General features: G+C 39.4%; 1 protein-coding gene across 22 annotated transcripts in view; it reads left to right on the top strand.

The window, feature by feature from the left end:
- Positions 1 to 25,341, top strand: part of MYCBP2 (MYC binding protein 2) — a 119,635-nt gene that overhangs the window by 82,486 nt on the left and 11,808 nt on the right. For 8 of the 22 annotated variants that reach the window (XM_072135376.1, XM_072135373.1, XM_072135386.1 and 5 more), the window contains 21 exons: positions 1,570 to 1,644; positions 4,441 to 4,659; positions 5,264 to 5,396; positions 6,172 to 6,294; positions 12,254 to 12,418; positions 15,993 to 16,088; positions 17,274 to 18,926; positions 19,207 to 19,376; positions 19,497 to 19,741; positions 20,772 to 20,939; positions 21,073 to 21,230; positions 21,343 to 21,542; positions 21,659 to 21,808; positions 21,973 to 22,133; positions 22,321 to 22,477; positions 22,583 to 22,807; positions 22,961 to 23,026; positions 23,137 to 23,376; positions 24,049 to 24,138; positions 24,734 to 24,814; positions 24,937 to 25,203. In XM_072135376.1, the coding sequence (XP_071991477.1) occupies positions 1,570 to 1,644; positions 4,441 to 4,659; positions 5,264 to 5,396; positions 6,172 to 6,294; positions 12,254 to 12,418; positions 15,993 to 16,088; positions 17,274 to 18,926; positions 19,207 to 19,376; positions 19,497 to 19,741; positions 20,772 to 20,939; positions 21,073 to 21,230; positions 21,343 to 21,542; positions 21,659 to 21,808; positions 21,973 to 22,133; positions 22,321 to 22,477; positions 22,583 to 22,807; positions 22,961 to 23,026; positions 23,137 to 23,376; positions 24,049 to 24,138; positions 24,734 to 24,814; positions 24,937 to 25,203 (4,842 nt within the window). The remainder of the gene's footprint in view (positions 1 to 1,569; positions 1,645 to 4,440; positions 4,660 to 5,263; positions 5,397 to 6,171; positions 6,295 to 12,253; positions 12,419 to 15,992; positions 16,089 to 17,273; positions 18,927 to 19,206; positions 19,377 to 19,496; positions 19,742 to 20,771; positions 20,940 to 21,072; positions 21,231 to 21,342; positions 21,543 to 21,658; positions 21,809 to 21,972; positions 22,134 to 22,320; positions 22,478 to 22,582; positions 22,808 to 22,960; positions 23,027 to 23,136; positions 23,377 to 24,048; positions 24,139 to 24,733; positions 24,815 to 24,936; positions 25,204 to 25,341) is intronic. The other 14 variants (XM_072135391.1, XM_072135388.1, XM_072135380.1 and 11 more) reach the window with 9 other exon arrangements.

The following is a 25,341-nucleotide window of genomic DNA, read 5'->3' as shown; positions in this document are numbered from 1 at the left end:
TTTTAAAATTATGCTAATGAGGCTAAGGGGCTATAGTGGGTGTTTCCAAAGTGCCTCAGTGAAGTGTTTTTCACTAACAGGACAACAGGAGCCCATAGCTGAGGGATAAGTAAGCTATGTTTACAGTAAATTATGCACATATAGGTACATTTTTCTTAAATACAATAAATTGGAGACATGTATGCCTATTTAACCTGCCTCAAAAACAAGAAAAAATAGTTGAGGTAGGTATAACCTTTTAATTTCATCAGTTGAATCTCCCCAGCAATAGACCCCTATGGCACAGTCTGTGCAGGATGAACTCCATACTAGATTAGCTAATGCACAGTTCTTGGTAACAACATATTCGCATGCTGCACATATGGGGAAACCGACATTAATGGCTTGCTCTTATTTATCAATCCCCAGTCTTTCTTTACCTATATAGATTTTAGAGATTATATCAGCTTCTGCCCTTACTACTATTTTCCGATTAAGATGTGTCCCCTAGCAGCATAAATGGGCCAGAGCTATCTAGATGGACCACTTCTGAAAAATTAAGGCACCCAGACAAGATATAAACAATCTGCTGGGATTTTAGCCAGTATATATTAATATTGATGAATGTTTTGACAGATTCTTTGAAATGCAGACGTACAATTGTAGCAAAATATGTAATATAGAGTAGCTAAAATGTTGCCACTTTGGATAAATGCTCCAAAGACTGATCCCAGCTTCTCAGTGATTCATACTCTGAGCTACCGCTTGTTAGTGTTTCTGTGGAAGAATGTTTTACCAGGTATACAGATGTTAGTCTTTAGTCTCACTACATAGTCACAAGCACATGCAACATTTGGCAAAGTTACTCTGTTTACTTGGTGTCATTAGTTCCATGTTGAAATCTGTTTTTTAAACCGGGTCCTGACCGATATTGACGTCTGTCTGTCAGGTTTGTAGTATTTGTGATACAGTATATATATTTTTCTATGTGTTGCGATGTGTGGCAAACCTTCATTTGGCCATAAGTTTAATTGGATACAAGATATTAATTGATTTCCATGGCTCTAAAAACGATATTTTTTCGCATATGTGGAAAATGTTCCCGTGGTAAGAGCTGCTATTCTGTATAACGCAGGTGGTGATTTAGGTTTAACAATCTTTTAACTGAACACTTCAGGTAAAACTTATGCACTGTGTTGCCTAGTACAGGACCTAAGGGATCTAGTGTGTGACTTCGCCACCATGTATAGGTCCGTCAGCTTCTCTGCTAGGCATTAACACAGTTCATCAAGTCCCTGGTGTTGCTTTACTTGATATCCATCTAGACATATTTAGTATTTCATGACCAGTCTTGTGTAAATCTGCTGTGAGCTCTTCATTAAATGGCATGACACACTACATCCCTTCCAGCCGTTTATCTAGCTGTGGATTCGTATCTCAAACTCTTGAACAAACAAAATGTTGTACTCTTCTCTTCTTTGTTTTCCTTTAACCTTTAATAGGGATTTGTGTAATTTTTGGTGCTTCTTCTTTCTCGATTATTTTTTATTTTTTTCTGTCAAAATTTCTTTCTAAACTTCTGCTACTCAGAATATCTTTTATGCTAGCCAAGGAACCAGGGACTTGGACTTTTTGGCTTGGACTTCAAAAACCTTTTTCCCTCAGGTGAGTTCTGTTTTCCTCCTCTTATATATTCTATCATGCTACGTTTCTTCTGTTCTTGCTTCAATTTAATTCCACTGTCCTGTCCTGTTTTGTAGCGCTTGTAAATCCTGTGTAACATAAAGGCTCATAGGGGAATGTGGTGATCATTTTTCTTATATACTTTCTTAACAAATCTAATCTCCCTGTGTTTGGTTACACTGCTCTAAAAAGGGGAGTATTATCCCCTTCACTTTTAGCTTGATCTTTAAAAATACTGGTCCTAGAATGCTACAGCCAGCGAGAGAGCCGATACGGTTAACACTCAGGAGACTAGATCTCGTAGACAGATTTATCACAGCAACGTAGAAGTAAGATTGTAACTAAGGGGCACTTTGTTTTCTGTTTCTTTACAAACGAAGAACAAACGGCGAGATGCCTCCTATTTGCACATGCCCCGTGCAGGAGGCTTCTAAACGTCATGACAGTGGCCAGCTTCAAACTTGTACATCTCCTGCACCCTGGCACCTAGAAACACAATTCTAGTGTCATATTAAACGGCCCTTTAAGTTAAAATAATAATAATTTGATTTATATGTAGAGCGTTATGTTCCGATTGTAACTTTGGATGTTTAACAGAATCGAAGATATCCACTCATACTCTAGGTACAAGTGTCAGGAGATATACCGTATATGCTCATGTATAAGCCAAGTTTTTCAGCACAAAAAATGTGCTGAAAAAAGTCCCCTCGGCTTATACACGAGTCACTTAGGAGTAAAAAATACTTAAAAAATAATAAACTTACATGCTCGCCCTCCGGTGGCCCTGATGTGCAGCGCTGCTCCCCCGATGTCCGTGCCACTTGTCTTCAGGCTTCCGCGCCCATCTTCTTTCTTCTGCTGGGGGCCATGTCTTTCCCCCGGGCGCCGCCTAGTATGACGTCCGCAGCGGCGCATCATATTAGGCGCCGGCCAGGAGAGAGAAATGGCGGCGCCCAGCAGAAGAAAGAAGACGGGCGCGGAAGCCTGAAGACGAGCGGCGCGGAGATCGGGGGAGCAGCGCTGCACATCGGGGCCACCGGAGGGTGAGTATATAAGTTTATTTTTTTTTACTGCTGGGGCCAGGCTGTATACTGCTACGGGGGTCTGTGACCAATGCATTATACTTGAGTAAATAGTTTTCCCCAGTTTTTGGTGGTAAAATTAGGGGTCTCGGCTTATACTCGAGTATATACGGTACTATATACTCGAGTATAAGCCTAATTTTTTCAGCTCAAAAAATGTGTTGAAAAACCCCTAAACTCTCTGCTTATACTCGAGTAAAAAAATTATATCAAAACTCACCTTTCCGGCTTTCCCGCTGCTGGCTATATACTGGGGCTGGGGCAATATAGAAGAAAAAAACAAACTATGCTCTCCTTTCTGCCGCCTCCCGCAGGGCCTCTTACTCCTTGCGATGCTTCGGCACAGTGTCCCTGCGCATTGTGTCGCACACACCATGACATCCAGCTGCTTGCTAACATTGGTGTATGCGCCGCAGCAAAATGTGAAAAAAATTATCAAGCTTATTGTTTCACATTAGTCATCAATCATTGGCAAACCTTATAAAGAGAAAAAAAATGGAAGTAATAAAAGTATATTATAAAAATGCTCCCACACACACAAACATTGACACGCTGAGTGTATGTGCTATTTGTAAACAGTCCTGGTGGTTGTATTATGCAAATAAATACCAGCGGCATGTGGGGAGCCTCAAGGGTGAAGGTTGGAGAGGGGGAAGGGCAGCACGAGCCTCCTTCTCCATTATTGCCCTCCACCTCTCCCCACTTAGGTCAGCTCACCAGTGCAAGCAGTTTTTGTTTGAACTTGGTTTCCATGGGCAACTAGAACACTGTTACTCCAGACACTTATGATAAATCTCCCCCACTGTGTTTTTAGCTCTGTCAAAACTACTTTGGACCATAAATCACGCATCTATTTTTTGTTTTATATATGCCATCCTTAGAAACTTGAATAAAAAGTTATTGGAAGGACAAAAATTCTCATTGTTAATTAAGAAAGAGGAACTACGTTATAGGAACTGTCTGTGTGCAGTCTGTGATATTCTGAACTATTCCTGGTTTTCAGCAGCTCATTTAAGGTGGTCTCTCTGTATTTTTTTGCCCTGAAGACTGGATAAAAAGCAGTAAATTTTACAGATCTGTTTTTAGTGTTGCTCACCTCGTTCTAGAATAACTTTTATAGATACAATATAACAGGAACCTAAATTTTAATGTAATGTGTGAGCTTAATGGAGTATGGAGCATTCCCATAAATGTAGTCGTGATGTCCCTTAGAGACGAGATGCCTTCCACGGATATGACTACCCCACACTCTGGCAGCAGTGGCCAGACATGCGTTATGGAGTCCTGCCTAACTGGATTCAGCGATCATTACCACAGGACGGATGTAGGACATGCAGTAACTCCCGGACATTTCATATACAAAACCTTTTTGTTTCTCTGTGCAATCCCTCCAGCAGAGTTGGTCGTATCCTAGGACTCAGTCTTGTTTTTAAGGACCCATATGACTGCATTTATGAGAAATTATCTTCACGCAGGCAACTTTTTTTTTTTTTTTTTAATAACATCTAATTAAAGAAATGTTTATATATGGCAGATTAATGAATCTGGATGTGAATGCCCAGACGAGAATACCCCTTTAAGTATGATGTAGACGGCAAAAGCTACCAATGTCAATTGAATGTTTCTGTACCTGTTAAACATTTTAGGTTTCACTTTAGACAGTGTGATGGATCTTTTGCTTTGTTTTCTTTTCCAGGATCAGCTTGAAAATGCAGAGGAAATGTTAAAAGACTTGGGTGTTACCCAAGCAATGTCTGTACAAGACAATGATGATCCAGTACTCAGGGGTGGGCCAGGATTCTACAAGGTAGTGAAAACTGGGCCATCCGGTCATAACATCAGAAGCTGCCCTAACCTAAGAGGTATCCCAATTGGAATGTTAGTACTGGGAAACAAAGTCAAGGCTGTCGGCGAGGTATGGACTCATCTGATACTGCTTTTGTCATGCAAGTGCCAAAGCAAAGTACCATTTAATTTCCCAGACTCTTTCCATGTTTTGTTCTCCTACTTTGCTGATGTACTGGAAGTTTGTAAATTTAATAGAACTGTTGGAGTGTTCGCTAACCCCAAATTCTTGTGAATAGAATTAATCTGGACAACAGCAGATTAATTTCTTGATACGGGTGCAAGTTATGGATTGACTTGCTGTAATGGAAGAAACCTCCATTTCTTTTGAATGTTGCACTTGAAATGTGAGATTCTCAACCTTTTTGCTCCAGGATGTAGTGTGTCATGCTATTCTATCCACTATTGAAATATGTGGATGCTGTGTTTTCTATTGGGACGCGCAATGCTTGCTTTTTTGCTGGATGGTATTTATGCTGGCTACAATGCTACTGCCTTTATATACTGATGTTCACACATTTTCTGTATTGGTAATTGCTTTCATTCTGTTTCTTGCTAGGCTGAGCACCTTATACTATTGTCAATGTGTTAGCATGCTGTCATTAATGCTCATCATATTAGGCTCTGCCATTGCATGAACGCCATGAATTTTGTGGTTTGTGTCTCTGTACCAGGTGGTCAGTTCAGAAGGTACGTGGGTACAGCTGGACAAGAACAGCATGGTAGAGTTCTGTGAGAATGATGAAGGGGAGGCTTGGTCCTTGGCTAGAGATGCTGGTGGCAATCAATATCTCCGTCACGAGGATGGCAAGTTGAAAGCTTTTCTTTCTTTCCTTTTTTTTTTCCTTTCAATACTTTTACAGTGTAATATTTTGACAGTTTATTAAAGGTTTACTGTAATTGGATTTCTAAGGAGGAATTCTGCTCATATTGCAAAAAGAATTGAGGGATATTTATCATCCATGCTTATGATGTTGGAACCAACCACCACCATGTTGAGTTCCTCAGGAGACTGCTGGCCCACCAGCAGACGTTTCTATTCCAGGTCATGTCTGCAGTAGAATTGTGCTATAGCCTGCAAATTTTCAGGCCTGACTGTTTGCAATCCATAGCAAGTGTTTTGGGCAGGGACGGCACACTCTGCCCCCTTCCCAAGTGGCTTGGAGTTGGTGTGAAGGTGGAATTGGTCGCAATTACTGGCGTAATTCCATTTATTTCGGGCCTTGTATGTAAAAATAAAAAAAACACCCTGGCATTGGCAGCATTCAACTTTTAATGTGGCTGTGAAAGGGACACAAGATAATACCTTTTTTGAACATTTTTTGTTGATCAAATTTTAATATGAAAACCTTTCTTGCATCATTGCAGCCTGTGGTTTTCTCAATAATTTATTAGATTTTTGTCTGTCTTGATCATTTTGTTTCAGAAAGGAAATGTATTCAACCAGAAGCCCAGTTAGGTCTTGGACCTTTTTGTCCTGTTTTTTCATTTGAACATTTAGATGGAATTTGATTATAATGTGATATAGGCTGTCGTGTGGCAAATTTATTTTCTTTTATTTTTTTTAATTTTTATTATGCAGAACAAGTTTTGGAGCAGGGCTCACAGACTCCACCTCCCAGCCCATTTTCCCTTCAGATATTTCGCCGTACTCCAGGTGGAACCATCGTACCAGGATTTGACTATAGTCTTTTAAATAACCGAGGTATGACTTGCCCTTGTACAAACCCTTAAATAAACCTTCCATTTTACAGTGCCGTGAGCCAGAGTGAATAGATGGTAAGTAATCTTTAGATTTGCACATAGTTCTTAACTACTGCGTTAGGTCTAGGAGCATTGCCTTACCCACCAGCTGAAATGTCAACTGTTACCTGGTCATTCACATATCTAGGAAGTGTTTTGTATCGGAGCTTAAATCCTTGGGATCAAACCTATTCACCTACCAATAATTGTGTACACTATCATTTTTCATACATTGAGTACAAGGTTTTTTTTCCCCTTTAGCAGCACTGTCTGTGCTTGGGACTGCTCATAAATATGCACCTGTGGACAGCTTCCTGTATTTGTCATACACAATAAGAAATGAAAGCGGCACATTTTCTGCATGGATCACCCGGGTACCAGCTCAGATCCTAGACAAGAATCAAAAAACGGCAACATTCCAAGGATTTCATTGACAAGTCAGGCCTTGAGAAAGGTTTGTCCATGTGAAAGGAAGCATTGCCGTGGACACTGGATGAATAAAGCTCCTTAACTTTGTCACTGAAATCCTTTGGAGTGCTGCTGTTAAATATAGAACTGGAGATCCAAAAGTATCATAAACTCCAGTATTGCAGTGCCTGTCTGAGACACACCAGTGTAAGACCTTCTTTAGTTTCTGTTCTGCTCTCCTTAATGTGCAACTGATCTCCCTGCAGGTGTGAATGAGGACTAAGTAAGTTGTTGATAAGTATATTATTTGCCATTGGGGTTTCTAAGATCATCCGGAAACGTCTTCAAATATTTTCTTCTGATACACAGCTAAATGTATCTACATCAGGAGACTGCTGTTTCCTGGTACACCTTGGACTTGGATTACTATATGCTATAGGCTGTGTGCTGCAGGGCTTGCCTCATGTCTCCGTGATCACTGTAGCCAGTCATAGGTCTCAGTGTTTTGATACGTCACATGTGTCGATCATGAAGACAGTTCTGCAGCACCATAAAATCCCTCACGGTAGGTTTACTTATGCAAATGCAGTTTTTGATGTCCAAACCAGAATTGGAGTTAGGAGAGGAGAAACGGCATCTCTCAATGATATGTTCTCACACATTATGAACGGAGTCTGCTTTTGGCTTCAAAAACCACGTCTAAAAAAACTGAACGTGTGAATGCACCCTCAGGTAGTTCCCAAGACACCGCACAAAGGCGGAAGGGGATGCATTAATATAAAGTATCCTATTGTTGCACCCCCCCCCTTATTTTTATATTATTTTATATTTTTTATATTCAATGTTGTCAATTTGCAATCCTAAAATAATAATGGTGTTTTTAATGTTCCCATCTTTTAACATTTCACTATGATATATCCACTGTCCCTTTGAAAAAAAAGAGTATAGGTGTTAGTTTTTATTAGGTCATGTGAGTCGGCAGTTGCCGCTATATTAATTGTAATAAATGTCTTTTAGTATTGTTTTTCTGGGTTGAGATTTATCAGAAGGGTATGAGAGCAGGACTGTTCTAGTTGCCCATGGCAACAAATTAGAGCTCAGCTTAATTTTATAAACCAATTTGGGGAAATTAAAGCTGAGCTCTGGTCACTATGGACAACTAGAACAGTTTTTCCCTCAGACACTTCTGATAAATGTTTAACTTGATCCTGAAATCTTACCATTTTTTATTACCAACGTTTTATTACAAACGTTTTTGTTGCTAGGTTTCAAGAACCTTTTTTTTTGTTCTAGTTTTAAAACATTTTTTTAAACCACATGCTGAAATTTTTTTTTTTTTTTTATAGGTGGAATTTTTTGAATATAAATTTTCTGTTTACTTAATATATTTATGTATGAGGCTTTAAGCAGCAGTTGTGCCATCACTAATGCTCTGAAATTTGGCATATTCCAATGCAATATCCACTGACTGATAAGCTCTGACATGGCCTACTTTGAAGACTCTCATGGAAGCTGTAAGGGTCGTGGTTGGGCCATTAGCTGCCATAGTAGAGCATTGGAACCCCAAAATCACATTGTTGGGCTTTAAAATGTTGGGCAGCTGAAGCACTACTTGTCCACATTAAAGTTTGGTGTCCAGCCAGTTCAACCCTTTAGAGGGTAACAAGTTTTGTTTTAAAGGGGTAGAAAATATTTAAAGGGGTATTCCAGGAATATGAACCTCTGATAAAAAAAAAAACAATAATGCTATAAATATGTTACTACAATAATACACAGTGTCAACAATCAGAAAATAAAGGTTACTTTAGTTTGTTTTTATGTTCTGAAAACCTTTATAGGGTTTGTTAAGTAGGTGGAGTCATATCCAAGATGGCCGACACACAGTACTACAAGTCCCATGAGCCTTTAGTATGAGACATGTCTTCCTGACCTTTTACTTATCTTCACAGAGATGTCAGTTATAGCCCCTCCCTCTCCTGCTCCCGGTGGTTTCCAAGGTGATCACCTCACAGAAGGGCCTGCTCTATTACTCCAGTAATAATGGCTAATAAATCACATTTTTCCATCTACTATTGTTTTGTTTGTCTGTGATTATCATTACTTCTTCCTGCCAAAGCATTGATGGTGTCAAACAGTAGTGTCCATGTTGCAGTGTCCAAGAAGTCTTACATCCTAGGGTGCAATCACACGTCGCGTTTAACACATGCGTTTAAAAAGGCATTGGAATAGCTGAAGAGTGATTTGCCTAATTAAACAGCTGTTAACATGTGTTTACAAAATGCAAATGTTAAAGCTTGTGTTAATGCATATGTTAACATTGTTAACACATGCGATAACAATGCATTACCGGTTGCATTTTGTAAACTCGTGTTAACTGCTGTTTAATTAGGCAAATTTTTATTGCGTTTGAAATGCATTACAACAGCTGAGGAGAGGTGATTTGCCTAATTACATCACTGTTAACATTTACAAAAACATTAACATGTTCATTTTGTTAACACATATGTTAACATTGCATTAACAGAAGCAAACAGTAATGTAATTAGGCAAATAAACTCTCATCAGCTGCTCTAATGCATTTCAAACGCAAACAAAAAATCTGAACGCTCCCTAAGGATGCTGCCACACGTCACGCCTTTGGACCGCCTTAAAGCAAGTGTTTTCTGTCCATTTAAAACCGCATGCGTTTGGCTACTTTGAACCAGTTTATCTTCGTTTCTAGAAGTGTAGTAACATACAGCAACACCTCAGCTTATCAAGATCAATAGGGAGTTTTCTCCTACTGTTATGTGCATCCAGTTATTTTCACTACTATCCTTTGGATATGTGATGTGGATGCATGTGTAGAGTGTATTTGAGTATATGGAATAAGTATGTGTTGAGTTGTGTTCACATATATGGTAAATCTACATAGAATCATCATGGTTGGGAAGCATTTTGGTGTATATCTCTCAGATATAGAGTGTACACCCCCAGATGGGTTCATATCCTTTGCAAGTTTGGGACATAATATTTATAAATTAATAGTGAATTTATAAAAAATAGTGAATAGTCCTATTTAAATTAAATTATACAATTAAATACAATTAATTTCTATATAACTGAGTTTTTTGTATTTGGCTGTAGTAATTTAAGCTATGTTCACACGACACAGCGAGGCAAACTGCACTACATTTGATAAATTTGGGACATTGGTGCAGAGTGCACCACATTATTAATTACTGCTGCACTCTGGATGCGCGAATCATGCTTAGGCTGGTGCCACACGTAGCGCTTTGTCTGTGCTTGCAAACGCAGACAGTCACGCCCACCGGGGCGGGCCTCGGCCCAATCGCATCGGCGTTTATATGGAAGCGGCTGCGATCGGCCGAGGCCCGCCCCGCTGGGAGGGACTTTGTTTGCGTTTGCAAGCGCAGACAAAGCACTACGTGTGGCACCAGCCTTAGACTGAGTATACCATTTTTTTAAAAAAAATTTCAATCAAGTTGATTTTTTTTTTCAATTGATTGTGTTATTATATGGTAGTAGCCAACTAGTGGAGACAGTTGAGCGCTGCTGGTCCCAGATCCGCAAGGAGCATATAGTATATGGATAGTGTATATAGTGTATATATAGAGAAATGCAATATATGGATAGGATGTAGAGATATATACAGTATATAAATAGGATTAGAGATATATTCCCTATCCATATACTGTATATATCTCTATCCCCTATCTATATACTGTATATATATCAGCATGTCCTATCCATATACTACATATATGCAGCATGTGGATAGTGTATATACAATATATGGGTAGGGTGTAGATATATACAGTGTAGAGATAGGATTAGAGATATATGCGGTATGCAAAGGGAATATAGATATATACATTACATGGACAGTGTATATAGATAAGTACTATATGTTCATACACTTTATTTATTCATATCCTAAATCCATATACATCCATACACATCTTGACACTATATATTTATAGGGTGTAGACACATTTGCAGTATATGAATATATATAGTGTCAAGATATGTATTGTATATGGATTTAGGATATGAATATATATCCTATATCCACATATAATACATATTCTACTTACATTTTATATTCATGTATACTCTAAATCTAGTGATAGGAGATAAATGATCAATTATCTTCATTACTATAGATCATTGGTGGCAAACCTATGGCACTGGTGCCAGAGATGGCACTCGGAGGTCTCTCTGTGGGCACACGGGCTGTCTCCCAGGCACAGATTTTGCCAGACATGGCACCTTCCTGCAGTCCAGGTAGTGCCCTGCTATTTTAAAGTGACCCTTCCTGTGCTGCTTGGTCCTGTCCTAAGAGTGCAAAGGTGTGGACAGGGTCGAATTGGAGCTCCAAAATTCTGGTAGCAATAAGATTTACTGTCTAAATTGCTGTGTTTGCACTTTGGGAAAAGCTAGCATTTTTTGGGTCTCATTTTGGGCACTCGATCTTTAAAAGGTTCGCCATCACTGCTATAGATGTACACATTTTATGTATTTCTTTATTAGATTATGGAGCATGTATGTTATTATGCATGATAGGCCTTGTATCCACTTTTCTGAGGTACAAGTGAAGTGAAGAAAAATAAAGATACAGGAGATGGATTTTACCTGGTTACATGATCGAATGTTGCAAACTTTGTTTTGTGTAACAATCAGCACGGTGCAGAGGAGCTGGAAGCTGTGCTCTGCTGTGTGAGGCAATGGCAGGTCATGTGATCAGCCCAGCTTCAGATCGAGAGAGAGTGAGGAAGAGGCAGAGATGACCTCACGCTGCAGACACAAACGTCTGACGTCCGCAGCAGCCGCCATCTTCCTTCCCAGTGGAGGGAAGGCACAGGACGGATTAAAGGGCCAGTAGGTTTTTTTAAACTGTGAAATATTAGGTCAAAATCCTTTTTCTGCTAAACCAAGCAGAATTGAAAATAACAATCAATTACACATTACATTAGATTTTAATGACCTTTCTTAATACAGATTATCCTTATTCCTGGAATACCCCTTTAAATTTAGGAAATGACCATAACTGGCACCACATCTCTGGTCATGTAGTTATAACGTCAGGTTCATTAATTACACTCGCTAGCCTCAACAGATGTGTCAATATGAGTTCATGTTTTCTTCTGGATGATAGAGGGGAATAAACTTATCTGCCTTTAATGGCCCCTACTTAAGGTTGCAGTATATAAATGTAACCTCAACGTAATTTTTTTAAATTTACCTATTTATATTTTTCATAAGTAGCTGTTGTGATCAGGAAAGTTTGATTCCTTAATATTTGGTTACGCTTGAGGTGTCTATAATGTAGTTTATTGCATGTTTTTATACCTTTGCATGCCATGCTGTGGTATTTTTCATTAATACCTGGCTTAATTTTTTATTTTCTCTTATGATTTTGATCAGTTAGTTTAGTAGTTCTGAACTTGCAATTATATTTGTCTAATTCATTCAATAACGGGTTGTAGTTTTGACTGTTTTGCCCATTGCAGGTAATCAGATGAATGCCATACTGAATTCAATTCAGTCACGGCCTAGTTTGCCAGCTCCTCCTTCCATCTTTGATCAAGCTGCAAAACCTCCCTCTTCCCCAGTCCACAGCCCATTTGTGTTCGGACAATCCCCCTCCTTCCAGCAGCCTCAGCCTTCGCTTCAGAGTAAGTCTGTCCGTCTTACATGCTCATCCACCCATTCTCTCTGAGGCAATGTCATCTGTTCTTCAGAGACCTCCATTCCTATGGTTGTCTACTGAAGAAAATAAATCTCCTGTACTGTGCTCATCGTCTGGCAGATTGGCATAAAGCTGTTTATATGGTTCTCTAGAAGTTAAATGCATCCTGCATTTAGTGACCATAGAAGCTATATTCTAGTCTCTGTTCTATACATCTGGGTGGTAGAGGTGAAGGAGACAAAGCAGGTCAATGGAATGATTTATCTAATTGACTTGGGGTAAGCGATGTAGATTTCACTCCATAGTTTCACTAAGAACATGTACCATTAGGTGTGTACAATTTCACCCATCAATGTGCATGTACATTTGCTTATGGTACATGGTTTTCCATACGTTTCCATACTATCTAGTAACAAATAGGCTTGTATGTGGGATGGGTTGTCTAATAATACAGCATGGAGATATGATTTTTAGTGACGTGTGCATTTTGTAACCATCATTAAGAGTTGGGTGTGTGATATTTATCATATTCCTTGTAAGATCTTGCATTCCAGGGTAGAGAGCCAGTTTTGTTCCAAAAACAAGGAGACTGTATTGTGCCTTATTAAAAAGACATAAAATAGTAATGAGTACATGGTGCCAACAACATATATAATGCTTGTAAATGCGTTACTTCGACCTCTGGTTTCATCACAGTTATAGGCAGGGTCACACGCAGTATATTGACTATTGTTTGGCTGCTATTAATTGGCAGTGTCTTACCGGCAGCTAATTATGTTTGCATGAGATTTCAATATATCCTATTCACATGCTGCAGAATGAATCTACAGAGCAATGACTTGTTAATGTCCTTTATTCAATTAATTTTACTTGCCCTGTTTGTGTCCAGCCATAAATTGTAATGTGAATAAATAGATCTTGTTACGAGTATAAAGAATGTTAAACCACCTACAAAGTAACCTCCTGCATAGTGACACACGAGCAATTGTAGTAATATAATTACCACAATTAAACTATTCCCTATTTGTGTATGTGTGCATCTATATATTTGAAGTCCAGCACACATTTCTCTATCTGATAGAAATACAGGCAGTCCCCGGGTTACATACAAGATAGGGTCTGTAGGTTTGTTCTTAAGTTGAATTTGTATGGAAGTCAGAACTGTATACTTTATCATTGTAATCCCAGCCAATTTTTTTTTTGGTCTCTGACAATTTGATTTTAAGAATGTTGGATTGTCATTAGAACCAGGATTAACAATAAAGCTTCATTGTAGACACCAGTGGTAACTGTTACAGCTGATCATTGTAGTCTAAGGCTAAAGTACCATAAATTGCCAACATCCAGAGGTACGTTTGTAACTAGGGGTCGTATGCAAGTCAGGTGTTCTTAAGAAGGGGACCGACTGTACTGTGCAGTATACACTTTTCTTCCTCCCATAAACCCACCCTTCCCTTTTTGTAATTTGCATTCCTTTATCATAGGGCTGCATGACTACCTTCTTGTTTCCTGATTCACTGCTTCATACGCAACTGTGCAAGTGGCACATTGTCCACTTTTGCTTTATTGCCAAAATGATATATGTTAGGGTTTAAACACGGGCCCCTGCTCGGTCCATGACTGGATTTCATGGGATGAATGCTGTGCTCTTGGACAGGACTCCAGGCATCATGGTTAGATATGATACAAGGAGTCCCTGCTTCACCATGAAACGCCAGCTTTGAAGGGGTATTCCCACAAAGACAAGTTTCTTATATCTACTCAGCATAGCAAAATAACACATTCTCTAATTCACTGTTAACAAAAATGCAGCATTTCACAAATAGATATCCAACCTGTTTCACAGTCCTGCTGTACACAATTTCAATTTCCCCTAAACACGACCCGGTAACTTCTCACTTTGGGTCAGCAGCCATCTTATATTTTTGTGTGAGATCATGGAGCTGAGTTTGGTGTCTGTAGCTATCCCAGAGACAGTTCAGAGACATGCATTGATTACATCCTGCCAGAACATGGTGAGCAAAGAGAGGCTGCAAACTACAAGGAGATAATTGATCTGGGGCAAGGGGGAGGCAGGCACATCTCTGAGATGTAGCAGGGTCTTACAATGTAACAGTGTAATGGTCTCTCAGCCTCTGTGTAATCATCTTGTGCATCTCTGATCTGTCTCTTCTCTTTCTATGTGTCAGTGTATTAGTACAATGTCAGAAGCCAGATGAAAGTTTTTATACACCTTGTACCCTGATATTGTAACTACATTGTCGCCCCATAGAACTAGATGGATTACAATGTGACTTGGAGAATCCCTGTCCAAACCCTGGGATTTTACACTGAGCAGCCGAGGGAGAGATAGGAACTAAAATGGCTATAAAACTGAGTAAAATTGTAAAGTAAGGGTTTAAAATGATCTTTGTGCTAACATCACTAGGGGATTGAGATGTGAGAATTTTGTTTTGTTGGAAAACCTCTTTAAGCTGTTATCATGTTCTGTACAATATGGTTGTTCCATGGTGAAGCAAGGTCTCCTTGCATAATGTAGAACTATGAGACTTGAACCTTGTTTTGGTCTGTGAAATCTGTCATTGAATTATGCACCATATGGAGGACAGAGTATGGTGTCTTTTGAGTCCTTAAAGGGGTATTCTCATCTGGGCATTCACATTCAGTTTCATTAATCTGATAGATATATATATACCACACATTAATATATAATATTTTTATATATTAATGTGTGGTAATGATTGCTGCAATCAGGAGGTCAGGCAGGGCTCAATAACGCATGTCTGGCCACTGCTGCCAAAATGTGAGGTGGTCATATCTGAGGAAGCTATCTCGTTTCTAAGGGACAACATGGCTACATTTATGAGAAATTATTTTCAAACAGGAACATTTTTTTTTTTTTTAATAGCATCCAATTGAAGAAATGTTTTACATATGGCAAATGAATTGAATTAAATGTGAATGCCTCCTTTAATGAGAATCTGGGGAAATAATTACATCTGGATGTAACCATGCAGGCCGTAGGGTGTATATTTGGTAGAAACCTCTTTGAATAAAGGTGAATAGTCTTTTGGGGGACAAACATTTGGATGTTTGCAGGGTCCTCTGATATGTGCCAATATATCAAGTTCTTGTTTGGACTGTTTCCAGCATCTATCCAATATGTCTGAAGTCTAAAACAATTGCTATGTGTAGATGACAACTCAGTCTTATCTAAATATAGCCATAAATAGAAAAGTAAATAAGAAGCACATGGCAATTCTAAAACATCTGTTTTTGCGACTTGTGATTTCCTCCATGAAAGCTTTTCCACATATTTCACAGGAAACTCCTTTCGGTAATGAGCAATTAAAGTGGACATAACCTTCTGGTCTCTTGTTTCTGAGTGAAAAGGATCTTAATTTATGTAAATAGTCAGCTTTGCATGGCCAAACATCAAGAAGCTAAATATGGAAATCTGTACTACTATTTTCCTGTATTCTGTCATTTCCTACATGCTTTGTATAATGTCTTGTTTGCTTCTATCCTTGCTGCTTCTGCACATCTGTTCTCCACTCTAGACCTCACACCATCCAGCGTTGCTTCTCCTGAACCTAGTAACAAAAGTAAAGTTCCTCCGTCATCTGCTTTCTCACCTCTTTCTGTCAAATCAAAGGGTGGGTATGCATGCTTCTCTACCCACTGTTGTATTATCGTCATTTTACAAAATGATGGGTTTTTTCTATCCAAAGCATTGCTACTTTTAAGCGAATCCTCAAAGTGGGCAGTAAATGCTATAAATCCTGACAGGAATCGTATAAGAGCAAAAGTGGGTTACCACACACAGCGATAGACAGGCTTTTCTATATACTGTGCACTGTGTAAAAGCTGGACATCTTTGTGTCTTACTGTCATAGTCTACCCCTCTATCGGATAAAGGTATTCAGTCATCTTAGATTCTCTTTAAAATACCAACAGGTAGTTTTCCTTTAAACTAAATATTCATGTAGAAAAGACGCTTGTGTGGCTTTAAAAAAAAAAAAAAAAAACCGTGAGCAATAACCCTTTCAACACTGTGGTTGTCAGTTGGTATGTGATATATGTGATTAAAGGGTTGGGTTTGGTTTTCTAGTTAACAAGGCCCTGTACATTATTGCTAAATATCACCACTCTGGTAAATGTATGTTCAAAGGACATGGGTCTAGAAACCACGTGGTTTGTTTTGATACAATGTGCACTGCCATTTTCTTTTCTGAAAGAGCCCTTCCAAACAGGGCATACTTTAAGTTATTTTCTTACTTTTCTCTCATTAACTTAAGCATTTATGCCAACGTGCTCCTCCATGCATCATATTTCACGGATGAAATATGGTTCACGGAAGCAGATTTCTTTTTTTTTTTTTTTCCAGCCTAAACTACAGTCATGAGAATGGTCATGTCCTGCCGACCTAACACTTATCTGAACACACTTACTAGGGTCCCAATATGTAACTACCTGTTCAATTTATAGACACCTATAAAATAAAACCTTTAATCTTAAAGGGGATCTTCAGCTGCTCACAATATGGCTGTGTTGGAAAGAATGGCATTTCCTATAGTATAACAATTGAAAACATTCTTTTGAACTGCCAGCTCTGATTTGGAGGGGTCTTCCACATGGAAACTAATGGATATATCATGCATTCTGGGATAAATAATGGAGACAAAATACTCAAAATACAGAGGCAAAATGCAAATACTGTATTAAAGCAGATATTGCAGGAAGCAGACAGAAGCTTTGATGTTGACTTTTATATTGTTGCAAATGTAAGAAAAGTGATCTTGCTTATGAAAGTAATAATATATTTGATTTATATTATATAGATGAACGAGGTCAATTCAATGCTGCTGCCAAACCTCCTGCTACTGTGAACAAATCAGAATTGCCTTCAAAACACAGAGTTGACAGCAAATCCCCCAAACCAGATGGACGAGTAAGTCGTTCTAATGCTGATCAGAAGAAACCTCGAAATAATGAAGGGCTCACTGCGAGTGAATCTCTTCTTTTAAAGTCTGATGCTGCAAAACTGAGATCGGACTCTCACAGCAGATCTTTGTCGCCAAACCACAACACACTGCAAATTCTAAAGAACTCTGATGGAAAACCATCTGGTCTTAGATCAGAATCTCCCGGACCTGGCTCACGTTCTACATCCCCTAAGCCAAAGACTGTGCCTACGGCCAAGCCGAATATGTCTAATGCAGGTGCAACACGTTCAGCATCTCCACAAGAGAAAAATCTACCTCAAAAAGCTGCAGTTCCTGCAAAGACCAAACTGGAACCACCACGTGAAAGGTCCAAGTCTGATTCTTATACTCTAGACCCTGACACATTGCGGAAAAAGAAAGTACCTTTCACAGAACCATTAAGAGGGCGATCCACTTCACCCAAACCAAAAATGACACAGAAAGATGGTAAACCAGCAGGGGGCAGTGAAAACAGAGCTCCTTCACCTCATGTTGTTCAAGAGAATCTGCATAGTGAGGTTGTTGAAGTCTGCTCTTCCAGTACTTTAAAAAACAACAGTGTTACTGACAGTACTTGTGAGGACAACACCGAGCTGAAAAGTGTGGACGATGGTGCCTCCAAAGTCCACTTCAGTATCGGTAAAGCGCCACAAAAAGAAGAGCAAGATACAAGAGCTTCTCCAAAAGTTAGCCGTAAAAGCGCTGGTAGACACGTTCGGCCCAAAAAAGAGAAGGGAAACTTTCTGTTTAAAGAAGCATCAAGATCTTCTGAACCTGCAAAGGAGGCAATGTCCCCATCTGTGGCTGAATGTGCCAGAGCTGTGTTTGCAGCTTTTTTATGGCATGAAGGCATAGTTCATGATGCAATGGCTTGTTCCTCTTTTCTGAAATTTAATCCGGACCTATCCAAAGAGCATGCACCTATAAGAAGCAGCCTCAACAGCCAGCAACCTACAGAGGAAAAAGAGGTCAAATTAAAGAATAGGCACTCTATAGAAATATCATCTGCACTTAACATGTTTCATATTTCTCCCCATGGGCCTGATATATCAAAAATGGTCAGTATTAATAAGAACAAAGTCTTGTCCATGCTTACAGAACGGACTCTTCATGAGAAGTGTGAGGATGGCAAGCACGAGTCTTCTCCATTTGAAGTATCAAACCACCATTCCACTAAATCTCGGCCCCCACTTCCACTAACGCTTCAACATCTTGTAGCCTTTTGGGAGGATATTTCATTGGCAACCATAAAAGCTGCATCCCAGAATATGATCTTTCCCAGCCCTGGCTCATGTGCTGTGTTAAAGAAAAAAGAAGGCGAGAAGGAAAGCAAGAAAGCCAAAAAGGAGAAAAAGAAGAAAGACAAGGCAGAAGCAAGGCCACGTGGTAATCTTTTTGGAGAAATGGCCCAGTTGGCTGTTGGAGGGCCGGAGAAAGACACAATTTGTGAGCTGTGTGGAGAATCCCACCCATATCCAGTAACCTATCACATGCGCCAGGCACATCCAGGTATGCTTGCTACCTACAGTATCCCACTATAGTAACAAAAGATACAAAACTACAATTTTAGTCCCACACAATCTTTACAAGCCTGTGTACTACAATGCAGGATTTAAGATGAAGGTATATCACGTTATTATGTTAACATATTTTCAGTATTAGGAAATAGTCTGTTTTACGATTTTGAAATGTCCTTTTAAAGGTTTTGTAGATTGCAAAGTTAAATATTTACCAAACCCTGTTAAAGCCATACATGTATTCTTGTTGCAATTCTTTTTCCTTTCCCTAGGCTGTGGCCGATATGCTGGTGGTCAAGGATATAACAGCATTGGGCACTTCTGTGGTGGCTGGGCAGGGAATTGTGGTGATGGAGGAGTTGGTGGAAGTACATGGTACCTAGTATGTGATCGCTGTAGAGAAAAGTATCTCCGAGAAAAGCAGGCAGCGGTAAGGGAGAAGGTAATATAGTTTCCTGCATGCCTTCAAAAGAATGGATCATTGGTCCCCCCCTCCCCAAAAAAAACTATTAAAATCACATTAATATTGATAAAAGGGAAATCTGATCTTTAATATTTACAGGTTAAACAATCTCGGCGAAAACCAGTGCAGGTCAAGACACCCCGTGCATTACCCACCATGGAGGCCCATCAAGTCATAAAAGCTAATGCACTCTTTCTGCTGTCCTTGAGTAGTGCAGCAGAGCCAAGTATTCTTTGCTACCATCCTCCAAAGCCTTTACTGTCACAACTCCCAAGCGTTAAAGAGGGGATTTCTGAGGACCTGCCTCCCAAAATCCAATGCCTCTACTTGCAGACTCTTGCAAGGTAAATATAACATTATAGCTTATAAATTTTCAGTGTGTGGCTGTGTTCACTGTGCCCTAGATTAAGGTATAACACTGAGGATGTCAAATGCAAAGCACATTTGTATAATGGGCTCTGTTAATAGGTTATTTGTGTAATGTGACTGTCACTAGAACCTTCAAGCCCTGCACTCAGTTTGGTTCCAATGATTTGCAGGGAATTTACTTTTAGAAGTAAGAGGATGGAAGGAGTGAATTTGTGTTCCTTATTGGGTCTAGCTACTTTTACTAAGGTGGCATAGAAGGCTTTCAGTCTCATTCTTGTAGGTATTGGTCATGGTGCAGTCTACATGTGGCCATGGTTCCTACTACTTGGCACATGGACAGCTTTACAGTTTTGAAGTTTTAAAACTTTAAAATGCTGGCAACTCCCCACACCCTGCACGTGCCAGAGATGCTACCTTACACACGAGTAGTCAGTCATTAGACACAGACATTGGTGACATCTAGTACCTTACAGGTGGCTATCTGCTCCATCAGGAAGCATTTCTCCCACCCATGGATTTTCTCTGCTGAATTCAACTCCCATGCAGCACAACTCCATACTATGCACTTAAAAATACCACAGTCACTTACAGTATAATGGAGCATGTATGTATATATATATATATATATATATATATATATATATATTATATTGTCCTCCTATTGGCAAGACCCTGCTACCGGCGACAGAATGCCGCTCCTAAAAGGAGTCCGCAAACTGCCACCTGAGACTTAACCCTGCCTCATGGCAGATTCGGCTCTGTATTTAGGAAATGGAAACCGGGGGAAGGGGCAGAGATGGGGTTTTCTACTGTCCTTGATATAAATAAATTTTATGATTACGCTGCCCCTTTCTGTGAAGGGCCTAGTACTTTGCTACGGCCTGGGTGAGTATACATTTGTGTGCATGGAGCCTTGGAGAGTGAGAGAGCAGCTACTACTCCTTAAAGGGAACCTCCTTAAAGTTTAAATTTGAGGTAAGAAAATATTCTGCTTCTGTTTTGCAGACATCACCACGAGAACTTTGTTGGCTATCAGGATGACAATCTTTTCCAGGATGAAATGAGATATCTCCGCTCTACTTCAGTACCCGCACCTTACATATCAGTAACTCCTGATGCATGCCCAAATGTTTTTGAGGAACCAGAGAACAACATGAAATCGATGCCTCCCAGGTATGTACAGTGCATTAAGTGCAATGTTGTGAAGCCCTTCCTGGCAGCAGTGTTCAGCTTTCAGTTCTAAGTGTTTAGAAAAGTTTTAAAATGCCAAACATGGTCTAAAAATCCTTTTTTCTTTAAATTTTAGCCTTGAAACGAGTCCCATTACTGATACAGACTCTGCTAAACGCACAGTCTTCCAGAGGTCCTACTCTGTTGTGGCCTCTGAATATGATAAGCAGCATTCTGTCCTGCAGCCACGAGTGAAGGCTATTCCCAGGCGCAGAGTCAACAGTGGTGATGCCGGTAAAATCACATTTCTACTGACATCTGTCGGTTTTATTTTTTTGGTTTTTCTGAAAATATCAACACTTTGGATTGTATATCATAGGGCCTGATTGTTTTTATTTTGTCGTAGAAGTTGGTTCCTCATTGCTGAGACACCCATCGCCAGAACTATCCCGCTTAATATCTGCCCACAGTTCCCTCTCAAAGGGAGAGAGGAATTTCCAGTGGCCCGTCTTGGCTTTTGTTATTCAACATCATGATCTAGAAGGTCTAGAAATTGCCATGAAGCAAGCACTGAGGAAGTCTGCTTGCCGTGTTTTTGCAATGGAGGTATGTGGCCAACGCAGGCGGAATATTCTTTGCTTGTAATGGCAGTTATTTCTATGTATACTTATTTATATGGTATAAATATAGGATTTATTCAGTGACTTGTATAAATTTCATAGGCTTTCAATTGGCTGCTGTGCAATGTAATCCAGACAACATCTCTTCATGACATATTATGGCACTTTGTGGCATCTCTTACACCTGCTCCTATGGAGCCAGAGGAGGAAGAGGATGAGGAAAATAAGGCAAATAAAGAAAATGCAGAGCAGGTATGTACTGGCATTCTTAACTATGCCTTATTACTTTTAACAGAAATATTTTGTTCACTGAAATGTTGGAGTTGCTGCCATTACCATTGTGTGCTTATAAAGCTGGAGAGGTGCTCTCATCCACCACTTACAAGGAACCATCTATTCCAAATTTCTCTTTTAAGGAAAAAGATACTCGAGTTTGTGAACACCCTCTGTCAGACATAGTGATAGCTGGTGAAGCAGCACACCCGTTACCCGACACATTTCATCGTCTTCTTCAAACCATTTCTGATTTAATGATGTCTCTTCCTGGTGGCAGCGCTTTACAGCAGATGGCTTTAAGGTGACTATCCGTGGTTGGAATGTAGAATCTTTAACATTAGATGAAATGATATCACAACTTCATTTTCTGCTCTAGAAATATTAGAATTACTGATCAGAATTGGGAGCCCTTGATAAGATATTATATTAGGTGCTTGGGATCTGGCACAATATTTTGCCCACAATAATACTGAACTATTTTCTTCCAGGTGCTGGAGCCTTAAGTTTAAGCAGTCGGACCACCAGTTTCTTCACCAGAGCAATGTGTTCCATCACATCAACAATATCCTTTCCAAGTCTGATGATGGAGATAGTGAAGAGAGCTTTAATATCAGTGTGCAGTCCGGCTTTGAAGCAATGAACCAGGTTAGCCCATGTTGTGTTCTGTGATGGATGTTTTGTATCTGCATAGTATAGACGACTTCTGATATAGTAATGAATGAATATGAATTTCATATCTTTTCCTTGCAGGAATTGTGTTTAGTTACTGCCCTTAAGGACATGACAAGCATTGTAGACATTAAGACATCCAGCAGACCAGCCATGATTGGAAGCTTAACAGACGGATCTACTGAAACGTTTTGGGAATCTGGAGATGAAGATAAAAATAAAACAAAGAGCATCACAATAAATTGTGTCAAGGGCATAAATGCACGCTATGTTTCAGTCCATGTAGACAACTCCCGTGACTTAGGGGTATTTATCGTTTTACTGTGTTTTTTTTTTTTTTTTCCTTATTTATACATTAAAAAAATTATACAGATGTATTAACCTTTTTGGACAAGTCTGTGTTTACTATCAAAGATTAAACTGCATGTAATTGTCATTATGTTTGCCCTTATTTTTCAGAATAAAGTCACATCAATGACATTCTTATGTGGCAAGACTGTGGAAGACTTGTGTCGGGTTAAACAGGTAATTGTGCTTATTAATCTTTTATAACACAACTTTTCATCAGAAAGGGGATCAGACCGTACAGGGGTAAAGATTTAATGGCGTGACACTGCATATTCTTTTATTACAAGGCTGACTTGGACTCTAGACATATTGGATGGTTAACAAGTGAGCTGCCCGGAGGGGATAATCACATTCTGAAGATCGAAATGAAAGGCCCTGAAAACACTCTGAGAGTGCGGCAAGTTAAAGTACTTGGCTGGAAAGATGGAGAGTCTATTAAAATAGCTGGACAAATTTCTGCCAGTGTGGCCCAGCAGAGGAATTGTGAATCTGAGACACTGCGAGTGTTTAGACTTATAACTTCACAGGTTAGTGTTGGGAAGAGAAAGCTATTCTATTACACTGTGAAATTGTAACCTACATGTCACATAACATGAAGGTGAAGAAGTCATGCTTTGTATACAAGTATATAAGGGCTTTATGCTCCTTGTTGGTGATATTTATGGGCATATTTAATGTCATTACTGAAAGAGGGACAGTGCAGTATTTCCAAAAAACGTCCCCATAATCAATACATCCAATGTATTTCTTTACTGATTCTAATGCCCATGTGCCACAATTTTTGTGCCATTTTGGCTTAATAGAGACTAGTGGCTGTCATATGCTCTTTTGACATAAACCCATAATCCGCTCACCAGCTTTTACACCACTAAAGCGAGTAGTTCTCTGGTAGGGTATAAAATATCCTTTCTGTCATTTTTCTTTTATGAAATCTCACACATATGCCAATAGAAATTGTCTCCAAAGCCATATGTAAATGATCAGAGTCCCTTTCTGGCTGAGGAGAGCCCCTTTTAGAGGCTGGACTGGTCTGTATTACCTACAACCATGCTTTTGATGGTAGTTTAAAGATCGGAATCTACACTTTCAAAGTGCATTAGGTTTGTCGTTCTGTGTGCTACAGCTAAAGTGATGGTATGACTTGTCATTTTAAGACTGAAAGTACAAAGGCTGTATAATATTTTTTTTTTTTTGTGCAGGTATTTGGCAAGCTGATTTCTGGAGATGCTGAACCCACACCTGAGCAAGAGGAGAAGGCTCTCTTGTCCTCACCTGAAGGGGAAGAAAAGGTACATGTGCTGCAAAATCTTGTATGACCACATTGCTGCTTACTTAATTCATAATCCTAGTTCTATTATTAATAGCCACTGGAAAGAACAAACAAACCTCTATAGTTTAGTTACCATAAAACTTGAGGGAAGGGGGGTACAATGCAAAACTCTACCTATAAAAAAAACTGCTTGATATGCAGAGAATGAATGCCATTTCACTGGACATTTGCTCATATTTTAAAGCGTGTTAGTCATATACACAGGAGAGAGGTCAACTAGAATTCATCTGTGTAAACAAAAGTTGGGTTTTGTAAGGGCTCCTGCTATAGGTTTTACAAATGACCTAAGAACGGCCAACGCTGTGCTACCATTTAAGGAGTTTGCAAAAGTGCCAAACTCATGACTAGTGCAATAACTCCTGCAACTAATCCCTGGCCTCAGCGTGTGTCCCATGAGGCCACTTACTGGCTTCACCTGTCATGTTAGTTAAATGGCTTTATCAGGTGGGTTATGATTCTTTTTATTTTTAATCTGGCCATTGACCATGCCAGATAGAATTATGGGTGACCACTGCAATGTTGTGTTTCATGAAATTGTATATTTTTATTACTAGGCAACATCGGATGCTGACCTTAAGGAACACATGGTTGGAATTATCTTCAGCAGAAGTAAACTCACCAACTTACAAAAGCAGGTTTGTGGGGGAAAACTCAGTTTTCAATAATCATTACTAGTATTATTTTTAGTAGTACAGTACTAGTATTCGTATCAGTATTATTAGGATTAGTTTTTTATATATAAATCCTGTGTTTCTAGGTGTGTGCCCACATAGTCCAAGCCATCAGGATGGAGGCAACACGTGTGCGTGAAGAGTGGGAGCATGCCATCTCCAGCAAAGAAAATGCAAACTCCCAACCAAATGATGAAGATGCCTCCTCTGATGCTTACTGTTTCGAACTCCTTTCTATGGTGCTTGCATTAAGTGGATCTAATGTTGGCAGGCAGTACTTGGCTCAGCAGCTGACATTACTGCAAGATCTGTTCCATCTTTTACACACAGCTTCCCCGAGAGTACAGCGACAGGTGAGTCCCTGTCCCAAGTACTGTGACACATTTTATTAAATGTTTATGATGGAAGCGGCTTGTATGAGAGAGAGATCTGTAATTAATATCTAATTTTGATATTTATATAATTTAGTTCACCTTTTCTTTGGTTGCATA

The sequence above is a fragment of the Engystomops pustulosus genome, chromosome 2, assembly GCF_040894005.1.
Source record: "Engystomops pustulosus chromosome 2, aEngPut4.maternal, whole genome shotgun sequence".
Taxonomy (NCBI): Eukaryota; Metazoa; Chordata; class Amphibia; order Anura; family Leptodactylidae; genus Engystomops; species Engystomops pustulosus.
The sequence above is the reverse complement of the archived record's forward strand: the minus strand, read 5'-3'. Positions and strand labels throughout refer to the sequence as shown.